General features: G+C 37.1%; 1 protein-coding gene across 2 annotated transcripts in view; it reads left to right on the top strand.

The window, feature by feature from the left end:
* LOC6501774 (eukaryotic translation initiation factor 4 gamma 3) overlaps positions 1-19,396 on the top strand; it is an 81,087-nt gene that overhangs the window by 47,065 nt on the left and 14,626 nt on the right. For both annotated transcript variants that reach the window (XM_032452158.2, XM_032452159.2), the window contains 2 exons: positions 517-622; positions 1,473-1,528. In XM_032452158.2, the coding sequence (XP_032308049.1) occupies positions 517-622; positions 1,473-1,528 (162 nt within the window). The remainder of the gene's footprint in view (positions 1-516; positions 623-1,472; positions 1,529-19,396) is intronic.

A 19,396-nucleotide genomic window follows, 5' to 3' on the forward strand; every position in this document is an offset into this window, starting at 1 on the left:
GTTTTACCAGGACAACGCCAGACCACAAACTTCTTTCATGACTAGTCAGATATATAGCCCGGACAACGCCAAGTGACTACCACCTGTTCCTGTTTATGGCGAACGCCCATACTGGTGTAAAGTTGGACTCTAAAGAGGTTTGTAAAAAGTGGCTGTCCAAGTTTTTCGCAAATAGGGTACTGCAAGGGTATATCAACTTCGGCTCCATCCGAAATTTGGGATCCTTTATTGTTTTGACTTTTTTATGGGCATTGAGATACTCTGAGTTAGGTGAATTCGTCTTTGAATTATAAAACACAGAAATTATTACAATTTTTTTTTTAATTCTGCCTTACATAATGTACAACGAACATTTTTGTTTTCGATGCTAACATACTAGCTTAACGTATTAATTTAAGTCACTTGACTAGTGACTAATTATCATAAATCATATCGGATTAATCACGGCTTTAAATTTTTTTGCAGACCTGTTTTATCAATAAAATATAATAAAAAAATATTTTTGTTTTGGTCTAGATCCGTCAATACGCCAAGATGTTGGAAATACTCCTGTCGTATCCGCAATGTCTGATGCGCCCTCTGTTGAAATTTATTCGATGCCTCAAAAAAATAGAAACAAAAAGTATGTATAATTATATAACAACAAAAAATATGCAACATTTGACAATACATTTAAATAATATTTTTAACTAAAAGAAATATTAAAAACTGAGGGAGTTATACGGTATTTTCGGAGGCGCCTTGAAAAAATGTTGATTTGGGATGCATAATCTCCTGATCTTTTTTATAATCCCTGAATATACAAAATCAAAATCAATTCGTTAAACAAAATCAAATTCCCCAAGTAGTGACCAGGTCGATCCTTATGAAATTCGGCAAATCAGATTATTTTGTCCAAAATAGAATGTGTCCCAAGTCTTATTTTTATCATTCTAGCTTAAAAAACACCAAAGTTAGGTATAGGCCGACTATATCCTATAGTTGTCATATAACGATCGAAATTGGCATAACTTTGTTGTTTTTTACGTTAGAGAGATGGAACTTGGTACAGATTTTGGAAAAAATAATCTGATTTGCTGAATTTCATAAGGATCGGCCGACTATATCCTATAGCTTCCATATAACTGAACGATCGGAATTGGCATAACTTTGGTGTTTTTTAAGCTGGAATGATTTCATTTTGGGAAACCTTATTTATTTTGCAAAATTTTATAAGGATCGGCTGAGTATATCCGATAGCCGCCATATAACTGAACGATCGGAAATGGAACAACCTTAACTGCAAGGGTATATCAACTTCGGCTTCGCCCGAAGTTAGCTTTTCTTTCTTTTATTTTATATAACATTGTCTGCGGATCTAGCCGAAAAATGGTGTGTAGAAAAAAAACTAGTGTTTCTGGTTTCTATACCTTAATTTTAAATAAATGTATGTACGAATTTATTAAAAATTTTCAAAAAATTTCTTGTTTTAGAAACCACATAGCATCTACTAAAAATGTTTTGGAGTATTCGGATACGCCTTTATCTTGTAAGTTAAAACTGTTTTTATATAAGATATAATTTTAAGTACTCCGAACCACGCACTCCACCACTAGGCAAAACTATTGGAAGCCAAAAGGAACTTCATATTTGTTATGCACCGTGCTTACCTAAGCTTGTGTGCCCATGCTAAGGTGTTGAGCATACGTTTTTCAACACATGAGACCCGAGCTTAAGCACAGTATTAAACATAAATTAATAATTTTAATCAATTAATTAAAATCAATTCTACCAAAATAACTTTAATTTTTTTTTCTCGTTTTTGTATAGAATATAGTCAGCCGATATGGAAAAAATAAAATTATATATACACTTATCTATTAAAATATGCAATCAAAGGCAATATCTTGAAAAGTATAAAAATTTACCCGATCGTTCCAATTGCAGCTATATGATATTTGTGAACTGTGAAACTTGGTCTGCCTAAAAGAAAGTTAGAGCTTTGTGCAAAATCTAACCTCTGTAGCCTTTTAAAGTTGTGCTCTAGAATTACTAGTATACTAGCATAGAAATTTCTCACTGGGCTAAGTAAATTACACAGGCTAACATAATATCACCTGCTAATATCACCATATCCCTTAGGGCCCCCTGAAACAAAGTCCAGAACAACCATCATTGTTCTTCGTAAATTTTATTTTGGAAACGTATTTGTACCAACTTAAATTAAAAAAAAAGCATCTAGCAGCTACCATATCTTTGGAATACTTTCCAATGTTAATATATCCATTTCTAATATCCATTTGTAATCTAATTGCTAGATTTATTTTTGTGCTTCTATGATTTTTTCCAAAACATTTTCCAATGGAAGTTTTTTTTTCTTTTTGAAATCAGTAGATCATATCATGTTTTAATTTTGGATTTAAGGGAAAACTTGAAATAATTTTATTGAATTTATTAGAATTAGTTAAACAATATTTTCTTCAATTAAATGGGAGTTTTTTAATATTTTTAAAAAGTTATGCCTCCAGATTCAATGTCAACCTTTCTTGGGATGAAATTCAGAATTAGTTACTTCGATTTTTAACGTCAGAAAGTAGCGTAACGGATTTTGATACTAAAGTTTAAGAGGATCATGCCGTGTTGAAGTCGGTGCAACGCAGTGAAGGAGACATCTCCGACCCTATAAAGTTCTTGAACAGGATCACCTCCTGAGTCTATATATGCATACCCGTCTGTCTGTCGGTTTCTACTCAAAGTAGTCTCTCAGTTTTAGAGCTATCGAGTTGAAACTTTGCACACATCCTTGTTTTGTTTGCAGGCAGTATAAAAGTCCATGAAATTCCATGACTTTGTTGTTTTTCAAGTTAGAAAGATGGGACTTTCTATGCATTCTAATTTGAGCAAAATTATCCAATCTGCCAAATTTCATAAGGATCGGCCGACTATATACGATCCGCTATATATATAATAATATAAGATGCGTGTCACCACCTAGCGGACTGCGACTGAACTGCAAGGGTATATAAACTTCGGCTCCGCCCGAAGTTAGCTTTCCTCTCTTGTTTTTATGTTAAAATGGTACCTCCGACTTTACAACCGCTCCAAAAAATACAAATCGCATATTTTTCAATATGACTTCGGCCATCCGCACAAGAAACTAATATTTTAAGTAAATCACCTTTGTTGAGCTATCAGCGTTTTGATAGCAGCCGAATTAATAGACATTTTTAATGCAATTTTAAATGCACTTTTTGGTGGCTGCTTGGCCCAACATCCTCCCCCCATTGAAGGGTGGGCCTTCAATAACACTGTTGGAAGGGGCAGCAGTCACATCATTCCAGTGGTTATTCCGTGGGTTGTCTTTCCTAGTATAGAGCGACGACACATCCCGTGATGGTTCACCGCGTCCAGAAATCACCCAGCCAAATCGAGTATTCTAACGATGGGGAGTCCGTGACCTAATTGGATTTGACCAGCCGACAATAGGTCAAAGAAAAAGCTGGCTCCAATCAACAGGTCCACTCGCTGCGTTTTGGTGAAGTTAGGGTCAGCTAGATCCATATTGCCAGGAATCTTCCAGCGCGAAGCATCTATGTCCTGGCTAGGTTGATAGTCCGTTATATGTGAAGCTACAACAGCCTCAATTTCCACTGAATACGTGCTAAGGCGGGACTTCAAGCACACATTAACGGATGCTCCATCCGTTTCAAACCCAGCGCCGCCGAAACCGGCCACCGTTGTGGAGCATTTGGAACGGCCAAGCTGAAGTTCATTCGCCAGCCGAGACGAGATGAGGTGCACTTGTGAACCGGAATCCAATAAAACTCGGCAAGGCAAGAAGGCTCCAGATCGACCACGAACGAGCACATTGGCTGTTGGCAGGAGCACTAGCTCGAGTGCGCACTAGATGGATGAGTGCGCAACAGAAACGGAACTGATGGGGCGGGAAACTCGTGCGGGTGAAATCTGCCCGCGAGGGTGCAACAAAATATGATGACGGTGATTGCACGTTAAGCAGCGGGAAGCTGAGCATCCGCGAGCGAGATGGCCATCCTCCAGACAAACAAAACACCGAGCCAGACGCCGCACTTCGTCGTACCGTTCCTCAATTGTCAAAGCACTAAACTTTGAACAAGAAGGAAGCTCGTGCACCGAAATACCACACAGGGCGCATAGAGCAGGACGGGCGTTAATAACCATGCACGAAGATCGGTTATTCGAAGATCTACCTCGGCCCACTTGGTTAGCTGGTGGATACGCCGCCAAAGAGAAGTCGACGCATTCAAGAGTCCGGCACCGTTGCTCCAAGAATCGTGCCATGGACTCCCAAGACGGAAGGCTGTCGTTGCTTCCGGCGAGAGTGTCTTCCCACTTGGCCTTTGTGGCAGGATCCAACTTCTGCAGGATAATCTGGATTAGCAAACATCCTTGGATCTCGGCAGCTGATCCGGAACTCATAAGAGCACGCATATGCCCATTGAACCGATCCGATAGCTCCCGCAAAGTAGCAACAGACCCTGGCTCGACCACACGAAGCTGCAGGATCTCATTAATGTGAGACTGAAATATTAAACGCCGATTACTAAAACGATTGCGCAATAGGTCAAGGGCCACATCGTAGTTCGCGTCAGTATAAAAAAAATAAAAAATTTAAAAAATTATAAAATCATTTTTGCTAATTTGTAATATTTTAAAATGGAATACAATGTTGTCTGCTCATTAAAATCGTGCAATAAGAAGATATCTTCGTCCCAGTCCAGCATCTATTGTTACAGCTATAGGATATAGACGGCCGATCCTGATGACATTTAGCAGATCATATAAGTTGGCCCAAATTAGAATGCACAGAAAGTCCCATCCTTCTAACTTGAAAAACAACGAAGTTATGGTATTTCCGATCAATCAGTTATATGGCATCTATAGGATATAGTTGGCCGATCCTTATGAAATTCGACAAATCAGATTGTTTTTCCCAAAATAGAATCTCTACCAAATCCCATCTTTCTAACTTAAAAAACACCAAAGTTATGCCAATTTCGATCGTTCTATGACAGCTATAGGATATAGTCGACCGATCCTTACGAAATTTTGTACATAAGATATTTTGGTCAAATATAACATGTGTAGAAACTCCCAACCTTCTAACTTAAAAAACACCAAAGTTATGGCATTTCCGATCAATCAGTTATATGGCAGCTATAGGATATAGTCGACCGATCCCGGCCGTTCCGACTTATATACTGCCTGCAAAGGAAAGAAGGGTGTGTGCAAAGTTTCAACTCGATAGCTCTAAAACTGAGAGACTAGTTTGCGTAGAAACAGACAGACGGACAGACGGACCGACGGACAGACGGACAGACGGACATGCTCATATCGACTCAGGAGGTGATCCTGATCAAGAATATATATACTTTATAGGGTCGGAGAGGTCTCCTTCACTGCGTTGCACACTTTTGACCAAAATTATAATACTCTCTGCAAGGGTATAAAAATTATTATCTTGCGGTGCGTAAAGTCTGGCCTTACAGTGTTATCGGAAATAAAAAAATTGAATTGATTTACTTAAAATATTAGTTTCTTGTGCGGATAAACAAAACCATTTTAAAAAATTTGCGATTTTGAATTTTTGGCGCGGTTGTAAAGTCGGAGGTACCATTTTTACATAAAAATCAGCCCATTATTGCCCGTTAAAATGGTAAAAAAAAAATTTAAAAAAAAAAAAGCGTTCGTTCATCCGCAAGTATTTATTGTATAAAAGATGTGTGAAAAATTTTATTTAGATCCGAGCATTACTTTTTGAGCTACGTTACGCACCGACTGGAAAGTCGTTTTGAGAAAAACGCGTCTAAAGTTTTAAAAGCAATTGTATATGGTATGTATATGTATAAGTATATGGAGCGAAAGTAACTAGAAAATCGGTATCTTAGAGAGTTTTAGTCCGATCGACATGAAACTTTCACAGGATATTCCTAAGATAATGTTCTATTATATAAAAAATTTCTGAAAAAAAATTTTTTTTTGAAGTCTCAAACCATCCTGCCTCCTTAAAAAACACCAAAGTACATACACGATCGTTGTATGGCAGCTATAGGATATAGTCGACCGATCCCGGCCGTTCCGACTTATATACTGCCTGCAAAGGAAAGAAGGATGTGTGCAAAGTTTCAACTCGATAGATCTAAAACTGAGAGACTAGTTTGCGTAGAAACAGACAGACGGACAGACGGACATGCTCATATCGACTCAGGGGGTGATCCTGATCAAGAATATATATACTTTATAGGGTCGGAGATGGCTCCTTCACTGCGTTGCACGCTTTTGACCAAAATTATAATACCCTCTGCAAGGGTATAAAAATTAGAGTAAACAAAAATCAACCCATAATAAAGATTTTCCTGCTTGGAATCGAACCCACGACCTTACGATTAACAGGCAGATACCTTAATCATTAAACCATGGGGTTAAGGTATACCGTTAAAAATATTTAGAATGACAAGAAAATATTAATGATTAATAACTTATATCGAATATGCGTAATTTCGAACTCTAGGAGCAGCAGATTACTTCGCCTACTTTGTTTTGACGTTCGAAGGGCAAACCTTATTGAATTGTTTTTGTTTTTCGAATGAAACGTAAGCAAATAGTGGCAATAAATCTGGCAGGCAATTTTCAAAAATAAATTTTACTTAAAAGATATTCCTAAGTAAAGTAAAGTAAAGATATTATTATAAAAAGTAAAGATATTCCTAACACATTTAAAAAACAAGAAAGGAAAGCTAACTTCGGGCGGAGCCTAAATTTATATACCCTTGCAGTTGAGTTGCAGTCCGCTAAGCGGCGCCAAGCATCTTATATTATTAGATAAATAGCGGATCGTATATAGACGGCCGATCCTTATGAAATTTGTCCGTCCGTTTCTACGCAAACTAGTCTCTCAGTTCTAAACCTATCTTTGAGTTGCAGGCAGTATATAAGTTGGAACGGCCGGGATCGGTCGACTATATCCTATAGCTGCCATATAACTGATTGATCCGAAATGCAATAACTTCGTTGTTTTTCAAGTTAAAAGGATGGTACTGCATTCTAATTTGGGCAAACTTATACGATCTGCCAAATTTCTTAAGGATCGGACGTCTATATCCTATAGCTGCCATATATCCTATAACTGAACGATCGGACTCATCCTTTCTTTTTTTAAAGGCGACTAGAGCTGTTTCCAACATTTTTTTTAGAAAATTTATATAATAGTGAAATTCTCAAAGTGATCGGACAACTATATACGATCCGATGTATACCCAATATATCAGCTGATACATAACTTCAAGGGTATATCAACTTTTTCTTTTTTCTTACATGTGCCGATAAGAATATTTTCTAATCTCGTCAAGTAGTTTTTATACCCTGCAGAGGGTATTATAATTTTGTCTTTATAATATAGCTGCCATATAACCGATTGATCGAAATTTCAATAACTTTGCTGTTTTTTAAGTTAGAGAGTTATGACTCTCCACACACTAAATAGAATAACATCACAATTTTCCATCAAATACTAGAGTACAGGGTTAGTGGAGCAGAGACCATTCTGGTTTTAACACGGGAGGGCTCTGAGTTCAAATTCTGATTGAGAAAATTGTTTTTTTTTTACCTTCAATCCTTTTAATTTTTTTTTTATTTCTTTTACTCTTTCTGTACCGGATTTTTTGAGTTGTTTATTTCAAGACATTCAAATATATAGAACAAAAAATATTTTTTTATATTTTTTAAATCAATTACACAGTGTTACAAAAATGACAAAAGTGAATGAACTTTTGAAGTGACATAGTAGGAATTGTTCATTGGGTCGAGTATATCACAAAACCATTTTTGAAATATTTCTAACACGCTCGCTAGGTTGAATTGACTTTTTTTGGGAAAAGCGTTATAACTTCACCAATTTTCATTATTTTTTGATGAAATTTGTCTCATTTTATTCAGAATTAATGAGACAACATTGATATGTGGCAAAAATGACAGAATTTTTGTAAGTTGTACCGAAAAACTGGCATCAAAATCCGAAAAACACGAACAAAAGTCGAAAACTTCAGTTTCAGATGTAAAAATTTTTTTCGTTTTGTTTAACAAAATCGAAGATATATTTTTTTTTTCAAAAGCTACAACATTTCACTATTAAAAAACACCAAAAATTTTGAAATCGGTTGAAAAAAACGCGTTCAGGAATTTTTAAGAGCAAACAAGTCCCGAAAAACGGTTTTTTAACCATAAATCAAGTTTTTGAGGGTGTTAGAAATATTTAAAAAATGGTTTTGTGATATACTCGACCCAATGAACAATTCCTACTATGTCACTTCAAAAGTTCAGAATCACTGTTACACTGTGTTATTTGATCAGATTTGATAGAATGATTTGGGCGATATATGTGGATATGGCTGAGAGATTGAAGGCTAAACGCGGGGACGCGGGTCAACGCTTTATGCTGCGGCTCAATGCTGAGGCTCCTTTCTTGGGAACTAAAAACAACAAAATTATTTTCGAGATACATTTAAGCGTACAATCAGGAATGCAGAACACCTAAAGCTTTTAAAATTGAAGAAAATCAAAGAAAAACAGCTTACATTCGCGGAAAATACATTACGTGGACTGTGCAATCTGAAACTTGGATTCATGATTGACGTTCAGTTATTTTAATTGAAGAAAAACGTTTTGATGATTTTCAACACAACTTTATCGCGATTTGCCATATGATAAGTGTTGGCAACTAATCCTATCTCCACACAGCTCCCGGTCAGCAATAGTTTAGCAATAAGCAGTAAATTATTTCGATCGAGTAACCCAGCTACGCACGGCGCTCACCTATGCAAGCGAGAACCAGCGGAATCAAAAACTCATGTGCAAACAATATGAGTCACCAGACTAAGAAGTAGGGGAAATTAGCTTAACCTTGTTGTGCGCACATCGCTAACTCTGACCTTCCCTAACATTAAACATAGATATTCTATAGCATCTTATATAAGATATGTTCTTTCAAAATAATGATAGTTGGGAATACAAAATGAATCCTCTCGGTACTCAGTTTCAAGTTACGGTTCTTAAAACTAAGCTATATATAGTGTTGGTACCGTCAGAAGGACCGCCAGTAGAAACCTTCCAAAATGTAATTGTTCGTTACAGATCGTTACATAAAAGCCTCCGTGTGTGTTGTTAAATCTCTATTTCCAAATTGAAGTAATCCCTTTTCTCCACTTTCTTGGTTTTTTTTTTCAAAAAGAATATGATCCATTTCATAACGCTCCAGTATTCATTCATTACGTTTTATTACGTATCGTGAAAACGATACGATCATGACCATATTCAAGCATTATATCAAGAACTTAAGGGGGCATGCGCAGTTGAAGGGCCAAAAAATAGGCATTTTTTCCGATTTTTTTTCTCGTAAACTATTGCATTTTTTTGAAATATCATTTTATTATGTGAAAGTACATTATTTTAACTTAAATTTGAAAAAAAAGTAGAAAATATTTGGGGGTTTCAAAGTTATGCCCCGTCGAAGTGAGGTCCGTCCGAAAAAGACGAGTTGCGGTGACCAACACTGTAAAAATCTGGATCGTCTAAAATCAAAAATTTAAACGGATTTACATTTATTAAACGTTTATCTAGTACTTAATCGAAGGATATTAAAAAAAAAATATTTGACAATTTTCACCGGATCATTTCAAAATTTTGTGGACACATTTCTAAATGTATATACTTTAAGAAAATGCAAAAAAAAAATTCGATTTTTTTAAAATTACAAGTGCGCATGCCCCCTTAACGTAATTGAAAATGTTTGGGGCTGGCTAACACGGAAGCTATACGAAGGAGAAAAACAATACGAAGATATGGAAACATAAACTGCATTCTTTGAACTGATTTCTTTGAACCATATAGATCCCCTGTATCTTTCTAAAAAGAACCGGGTATATAAAGTTACTACTAACAAAATAATAAAAAAAAGAGCCAGTACTCATTATTGAATTATCATTTTTTTTTTTAATAAGTCAAATATTACCACCAATTAAAAAATACCACCAAAAAAATATTTTTCTCGGTTAAGAATCTATCGAGTGGATGTGACAGACTGAGAGACTAAAGAGCTGGGCAGTATCATAGAAGATGCTCAACTGCTTCTTTCTCCTATTCGTCTCTACATCTTTGGCAGTAGTCGTTGTGGGGCGAATTCATTCGCCTAGCATATGTTCTCACAATCCAGTAAATCGTGATGACTCTTATAGCCGAGCTGATTCGGGTTCTGTCCATCCTCATCCAAGTCATCAGATGTCTTCCCTAAGTTAAAGCTTATAAGTGGCTATAGGTATACCAGTATCCCCCATTTCTCTCTGGAGCGGTGTTGTAGTGTCTATGTGGCCCAAATTGTCTGCTATGCAGTTGCCTGTGATATCGCTGTGACAAGGGACCCAGATGTGTCTAATGACATACTTATTGGTCATCTAGTGAAAAGATGATTTACAATCGGAGAACATTTTTGGTGATTTGGTTATCGAGCAGATTGATTTAATAGCCGCTTGTCTATCACTGTATATTGATTTCGCCGTGTGTAAAGTTGCATATATTTAGATACTTAAGTGCTTCCCGTGCAGCTATCATTTTGGCCTGAAGACGCTGTGGAGGGCCTGCTAAAGGAGGGCCTGATGCCTAGTAGTATAGTCCTCCGTTTACATTTTTGTCTAGTTTGGATCCATCAGTATAGAAAAAAAGTGCTCTGAGCCTGGGGTTTGCCCTTTTTTTTAGGTGTGCGATCTTAAAGTCAGTCCAGAGGATTTCTTCGTTTCCGACTTTTACTCTGTTGAACAGGGTTCTGCTTGTCGATTGGAAGATTGCTATCTCTGTTAACCACCAGGGAGTCTTATTTCGCCTTTTTATACCCTTGCAGAGGGTATTATAATTTTGGTCAAAAGTGTGCAACGCAGTGAAGGAGACATCTCCGACCCTATAAAGTATATATATTCTTGATCAGGATCACCTCCTGAGTCGATATGAGCATGTCCGTCTGTCCGTCTGTCTGTTTCTACGCAAACTAGTCTCTCAGTTTTAGAGCTATCGAGTTGATACTTTGCACACATCCTTCTTTCCTTTGCAGGCAGTATATATGTAAGTCGGAACGGCCGGGATCGGTCGACTATATCCTATAGCTGCCATACAACGATCGTGTATGTACTTTGGTGTTTTTTAAGGAGGCAGGATGGTTTGAGACTTCAAAAAAAAATTTTTTTTCAGAAATTTTTTATATAATAGAACATTATCTTAGGAATATCCTGTGAAAGTTTCATGTCGATCGGACTAAAACTTGCTGAGATACCGATTTTCTAGTTTCTTTCTCTCCATATACTTTTTATTGCTTTTAAAACTTTAGACGCGTTTTTCTCAAAACAACTTTTTCAAGTCGGTGCGTAACGTAACTCAAAAAGTAATGCTCGGATCTAAATAAAATTTTGCACACATCTTTAATACAATAAATACTTGCGGATGAACGAATGCTTTTTTTTTTTTTTTTATTTTTTTTCACCATTTTTACGGGCAATAATGGGCGGATTTTTATGTAAAAATGGTTCCTCCGACTTTACAACCGCGCCAAAAATTCAAAATCGCATATTTTTCAAAATGGTTTCGTTCATCCGCACAAGAAACTAATATTTTAAGTAAATCAATTCAATTTTTGTATTTCCGATAACACTGTAAGGCCAGACTTTACGCACCGCAAGAGACCAATTTTTGTAGCGACTCCGGCCGACTGCCCGTTACGGGATAAATTATAATTATTTCTTAAAAATAAAAATTCCTAGATACTCTCCAAATATAGCCATTAATTGTGTAAAAAAATTGAATTGATATATTTACTCAGACATAACAAAAAAAAATCGCAAAAAACTGTTATTTTTCAGCCTCTGAAACCATCCTGCCCCCTTAAGTTAGAGGGTTGGGACTTTCCACACATATTATGTTTGACCAAAATATCTTATGTACAAAATTTCATAAGGATCGGCCGACTATATCCTATAGCTGTCGTAGAATGATCGGAATTGGCATAACTTTGTTGTTTTTTAAGTTAGAAAGATGGACTTGGTACAGATTCTATTTTGAAAAAAATAATCTGTTCTAACGAATTTAATAAGGATCGGCCGACTATATTATATAGCTGCCATATAACTGAACGATCGGAATTGGCATTACTTTGGTGTTTTTTAAGCTAGAATGATGGGACTCTCTTTGGATTCCATTTTGGGCAATCGAATCAGATCTGCCAAATTTCATAAGGATCGGCCAACTGTACCCTATAGCCTCCATATAAATGAACGATCAGAAATGGAACAACCTTAACTGCAAGGGTATCAACTTCGGCTCCGCCCGAAGTTAGCTTTCCTTTCTTGTTTTTATTTATTTTTTTTTAGAATATTCCACAGCCATTCCACTCGACTTTGTTAGTTCTCCAGTGTGATTTGGCATACTGTAGGTATAACGTTTTCAGGGGGAATATCCATTTCAGGGGGAATAGCGTACCTTTATCCTCTCCCACAGCTCCATCATTCCACTTGATGGAACTGCCAATTTCGCCAACTGCGATTTCACATAGCTTCACAAATTTTCATTTGGATTTATATCCGGAGATTGTGGTGGCTGGAACTTTTGTCCAAGAATCCAGTTTTCGACAAACAGAGACGTATGCCTTGGGTCATTGTGTTGCTGAAAAATGCATTTTCAGCAGAAATACCCATTTTCCCGTTCCGACTTATGTACTACCTGCAAGGAAAAAAAGGATGCGTGCAAAGTTTTAACTCGATAGCTCCAAAACTGAGAGACTAGTTTGCGTAGAAACCGACAGACAGACAGACGGACAGACGGACATGCTCATATCGACTCAGGAGGTGATCCTGATCAAGAATATATATACTTTATAGGGTCGGAGATGACTCCTTCACTGCGTTGCACTCTTTTGACCAAAATTATAATACCCTCTGCAAGGTGACTATTAAAACATTTCAAGTGCTGATGATGTTATAGTATATTAATTACCGTATACAAGGTGAGTTCCAAAAGAAACAGGACTTGCTAATAAAAAAATAAATGTGGTATTTTTGGAAAAAGAAATCTTATATATAAAATTCTCATGTCACGGTGTTTGTGAAATTTTGTGGGCATATTCGTTAGGGCTGAGAATCGGACATCTCTTTTTCAATTTTAAATTTGAACTCCCACCTTCGCCGGTCGATAATTTATCAACTACGAGTATTAATCGATCAGTTATCCCCGCTCCCCGCTCATTCAGGTCCCCTATCTTACTCACACGTACAATCGTAGCAGTGACGGTTATACGTATTACTGTCGCAATGCCAAGAAAAGGCAAAGGGGCCAATTTGAGTCGTCGAACGGTCAAATCCACAACCACGCGAGATATAAGAGCACGAAGATCAGGCGAACAAATCGAAGAAGATAATGCAATACGCGTGTGAGCATGGCGCAGTTGCGTCAATCAGGATCGCAAGAGGCACGAGATAAACGCAATCAAGAAAGACAACTGCAACGAAGAGATGCACGCAGATTCATAGTTAATCGACTTAGAGGAATTGATCAACAACGCCAACCAGTTCATAGAGTATTTACATCAGGGGCATTTCTTCGACTAGCATTGCAGTACGAATGGTAACTTCGCAAAAACACTGCTGTATTCTGATGTTCCGCGGTATTTTACATGGGCTCAATCAAAAAAATGGATGCCCCGCATGAGAGGGACACCAGTTGATGCGTGCCTCGGTTTATTCAAATTGTTGGTTAATGTCACCGGACCATTGTCATTTCAAGATTTACGTAAAGTAGATGGACAACAGTATCCAACGTATCAAGACGCATGCCTTGCTCTAGGCTTAGTAGAAGACGACAACCATTGGAACAATCTGCTTGCTGAAGCAGGACTAAACTGTACAGGAACACAAATTCGTCTTTTATTTGCTATACACAAATGTTGTGGGATAACCACAAAGATTCAATGACTGATGATATATGGTACCGACATCGTACAAGATGTAACGATCTAACGGTATCATTCAGCGATGCAATGTATAATGAAGCATTGATTGCTATCTAGGATCTTTGCATTGCTATTGCGAATTTACCAATCAGTCATTTCGGTGTGACATCACCAAATCGAAGTGCATCGGATTTACTCAACACAGATATGAATCGTGAACTACAGTGCGATACTGTAGAAATTACAGGCATTGTTAATCGCAATGTTCCACTACTTAATGACGAACAAAAAATTATTTACGACCGCATTATGCTCACAGTTGCGGCAGGACAAGAAGGATTCTTTTTTTGGATGCACCAGGTGGAACTGGCAAAACATTCCTTATTTCGCTACTTCTTGCCGAGATACGATTAAAAAATGGCATCGCATTGGCCATTGCATCTTCTGGCATTGCAGCAACTTTATTAGATGGAGGCAGAACAGCTCATTCAGCACTTAAGCTGTCATTGAACATTCAAAATAATTCAGATGCATTGTGCAACATAAAAAAACAATCGTCTATGAGCATAGTGCTGAATCAATGTAAAATAATTATGGTATTTGGGATGAATGCACTATTGAGGGATATAAAAAACAATGATAAAATATTTGGCGGCTCTCTGTTACTCCTTTCAGGTGATTTCAGACAAACTCTTCACGTTATTCCACGTTCAATGTACGCTGATGAAATCAATGCTTGCTTAAAATCATCGCGACTGTGGCGTAATGTTGAAAAATTACAACTGACGAAGAACATGCGCGTTCAAATGCTTCGGGATTCATCCGCCGAAACTTTCTCTAAAAAACTGTTAGATATTGGCGATGGGAAAGTTGCTGTACATGAAAATACTGGATGTATAAAATTACAAACGGACTTCTGCACAATCGTCCACTCGCAATCTACTCTTAATGATCGCATATTTCCTAATGTACACACACAATATGAAAATAAGTGGTTGGCAGAAAGAGCGATTTTTTCAGAAAAAAATATGGATTATGAAAAAAATGGAAATATGGATTAAATTTACAAATACAAAAGTTGTTGCCTCGGGAACTGGTGTCATACAAATCTATTGATGCAGTTTGTGGTGGCAACGAAACTGTCAATTATCCAATTGAGTTGTAAAATTCATTGGATTTGCCAGGTATGCCACCAAATCATTTACAATTGAAGGTTGGAGCCCACCACGACTGTGTAAAGGTACACGATTAGTCATTAAGAAATTAATGAAAAATATCATTGAAGCCAGAATTTTGAATGGGAATTTTCGAGGCGAAAATGTGTTATTGCCACGAATCCCTATGATTCTTACAGATGTGCCAATTGAATTCAAACGGACTCAATTTTTAATTCGATTGCCCTTCGCTCTGACGATCAATAAGTTCCCATGGACAACTATATGTGGCATGTTCTCGCGTGGAAAAACCATCCAGTTTATTTGTGCTGGCTAAAGACGGACTAAGCAAGAATATTGTGCATTCCATTGCGCTGAGAGAATTTCTTATTCTTATTGAACTTAAAAAAAAATTTTCTAGAAAAAATATGTATTGCAAAACAACATTTGCTGGTTTTTCTTGTAATAAAATAAATATTTTATTCCTTCTACTTCAATACAGCTTTGTGTGCAGTCCAAAAGCTTGTCGAAAAAGGGTTTAGTGTTTTAAATTTTCCCATTCATGGTCAAATGCATATTTCCGAAAAGGAAGAAGTCGCACGGGCCATATCAGGTGAATTCCGTGTTAAAGGTGATTTACGACCTTCACCTTATGTCCTTCAAATGTTGGATTCTGATCAATTTTGAAAACCGTTAAAACACTTTTTGTATATGAAAACTTCGATCAAATTCGATATATCGATGTTTTTAAATCGATTCCATTTCCATAAATTTCAATGATGATTTCGTCTCATTTTTTAAGGTGATCACGAATTTAGATTGGGCGACATGTTGGGATAGGCAATCATCGCCATTAACTTGTTTCATCAATTGAAACGTTTCGGTAAAAGGTACCAATTTAAAACAGCCCGCTCTTTATTCAAAGCTCATTTCCACACCAAAAAATTTGGAACAAAGAAACAGTTCGGCTTTAACAAAACTTTCCGTTTTATTTGTGTTTGACAAACTTGATATTTATACCCTTGCAGAGGGTATTATAATTTTAGTCAAAAGTGTGCAACGCAGTGAAGGAGACATCTCCGACCCTATAAAGTATATATATTTTTGATCAGTATCACCCCCTGAGTCGATATAAGCATGTCCGTCTGGTCGTCTGTCCGTCTGTCTGTCTGTTAGTCTGTCTGACGGTTTCTACGCAAACTATTCTCTCAGTTTTAAAGCTATCGAGGTGAAACTTTGCACACGTCCTTCTTTTCTTTGCAGGTAGTATATAAGTCGGAACGGACTTGGTACAGATTCCATTTTGGGCAAAATAATCTGAGTTGTCAAATTTCATAGGGATCGGCCAGCTATATCCAATAGCCGCCATATAAATGAAAAATCGGAAATGGCACAACTGCAAGGGTATATCAACTTCGGCTACGCCCGAAATTATTTTTCCTTTCTTGGTGTAACTTATGATTGTTTATTCATTGATTGTCGGCATGCTAGTTTTATTTTCCAAAAAATAAACACAAGACAGAAATCAATTTTTGTGTAAAATTAGGCAGACTATTTACTGAGAATATCCAGAATTTGATCACTGGTCAGATCTCTGTGAATGCTAACAAGCGCCAGTCTATTTAGTCGTTCCTCTCCAGCCCGGTTTGCCAAGTAAGTTTTTAACCTTCGCAAAGTGGAGAAGGATCGTTCACTAGAGGCAACTGTGACCGGTAGTGCCCCATAAATTTAAAGAAGCCTGTCTGTAAAATAAATAATACATCTGGCTGTAAAATCTTCTATTGCAAACGTCTAGAGTTTCGATGAATGTTTTTGGCCGTTCTTTTTCAGGAATGTTTAAACAGAACCTGGAGTAAAAAAAATGAATAAATCGAATATACCCTTTTTTAACTGCGAAAAACTTATAATTACCTTTTCCCCAGCTTGATGTCTAATTGCAAGTCCTCCGTAGACCCGGTGATGTCCTTCGGACGTTTTTCTTTAAAAACTAGGTTTCTTTTATTTTCATTCATCGAGTCCGGCGCATTTGGCTGGAATGATATTTTTTATCATTGTCAACAGTGCTTGATGTTCGAAAAATGTTTATAATGACACAGGCCGACAATTTTTAATTATTTTTCCTCGCAAAATTTTAACTTCTCCATAAGCTTCAGGGTCCACTGAACCAAAGTCCAGAACAAACATATGTTCCATCACCCACAGTTTCCAAGGTACACCTAAGAGAAGAAATTGATTCAATTTTACCAAATATTGAATTATGTAGGCCGTGTAATTGTGTTGACTATAATTGTTTTAAGTACATATCATTTTTTTAAATGTATGTATGTATACCAACTAAAATAAACAAATAGCATCTATCATTTATCATATCTTTGGAATATCCCAAATTTAGTAAAGTAAGATTTTATTTTTTTTATTGAAAGCAGTAGATTATACCATTATTTAGTTTTGGACTTAAGACGGCAAGGTGGTTTAAGATTTAAAATAATTTCAATTTGATAGAACATTATCTCTATTCGGACATTATCTCTATTCTATATTAATCTATTAATTAATGTTATCGGACTGAAGCTCGCTGAGATACCGATTTTCTATTTACTTTCTATCCATACTTTCAATTGCTTTTAAAACTTTTGACGCGTTTTTCTCAAAACAACTTTTTCAAGTCGGTGCGTAACGTAACTCAAAAAGTAATTCTCGGACCTAAATAAAAGAAAAAAAGTAATTAGTGATGGATTTCAAACGTAATAGTATAATTGCATTATATTTAGCTGGAAAATCACAACCAGAGATTGTTCGTGAGCTGAAACACCTTAAAGTGAATAAAGTTTTCGTTTATCGTACCATAACTCGTTACAATGATACTGGTAGCATCGCAAAACGTCATGGGGGTGGTCATCAAAAGACTGCAACGTCACGTGAGATGGTTAAAAAAGTTATGAAGCGACTTGAGCGAAATCCCCGACGAAGTGCCAATCAAATGGCGAAAGAACTGAAAATATCTGACCGTAGCATTCGCCGCATACTGAAAAATGATCTCAAGGTCAAGCCTTACAAGATCCAAAAGGCGCATGATCTCACACCGAAGCAGCAACAAGTCAGACTTAAAAGAGCGAAGGAGTTGCTTCGCTTGGCCGAAAGTGGTCAATTTCCAAACATTGTGTTTTCTGACGAGAAAATTTTTACAATTGAGCAATTCGTAAACTCCCAAAACGATAGGGTTTACTTGACCGACCGTTCATACGAGAATTTGAGTCATCGATTGGCCACTAGGAGGCAGCACCCGCCACAGATAATGGTTTGGGCCGCTGTAACCGCAGATGGGCGCTCTCCAATCGTTTTCATCGAGCCTGGCGTCAAGGTAAATGCGCAATATTATCGGGAAAGTATTCTGGAGGTTGCTTTGAAGCCGTGGGCAGATAAACATTTTGGTGGCAGACCATGGACGTTTCAACAGGACTCGGCACCGTCTCATAAAGCTCGAGTGAACCAAGAATGGCTGAAAAACAACGTTCCGAACTTCATAACGTCCACACAATGGCTCTCGAATTCACCAGACGCGAATCCCATGGATTATTCTCTTTGGGCCATTTTGGAGAGCAAGGTCCGAACTAAAAGATACACTAGTCTCGATGCGCTGAAAAAAGCTGTTCTTCGCGAGTGGGCCAAAATACCTGCAAGTCACATTCGGGCAGCTTGCGATTCGTTTTTGGACCGTCTCAAGGCCAAGTCAAGGCAAAAGGTGGTCATATCGAGCAAAAGTGAATTGTTTCTGAATTGTGTATTATTTTGACACATTTTGTACTTTGAATTGAGTAAAACTAATTTTCCAAACTGAATTTATGGCCTTTTTAATTGGTTACACTTCGAGTGCCGGACCCTGTATAGCTGCCATATAACTGATTGATCGGAAATGCCATTAGTTTGGTGTTTTTTAAGTTAGAGGGTTGGGACTTTCCACACATGTTATATTTGACCAAAATATCTTGTATGCAAAATTTTATAAGGATCGGCCGACTATATCCTATAGCTGTCGTAGAACGATCGGAATTGGCATAACTTTGTTTTTTTTTAATTTAGAAAGATGGAACTTGGTACAGATTCTATTTTGAACAAAATAATCTGTTCTGCCGAATTTCATACGGATCGGCCGACTATGTTATATAGCTGCCATATAACTGAACGATCGGAATTGGCATTACTTTGGTGTTTTTTAAGCTAGAATGATGGGACTCTCTACGGATTC

The sequence above is a fragment of the Drosophila ananassae genome (assembly GCF_017639315.1).
Source record: "Drosophila ananassae strain 14024-0371.13 chromosome 4 unlocalized genomic scaffold, ASM1763931v2 tig00000054, whole genome shotgun sequence".
Lineage (NCBI taxonomy): Eukaryota > Metazoa > Arthropoda > Insecta > Diptera > Drosophilidae > Drosophila > Drosophila ananassae.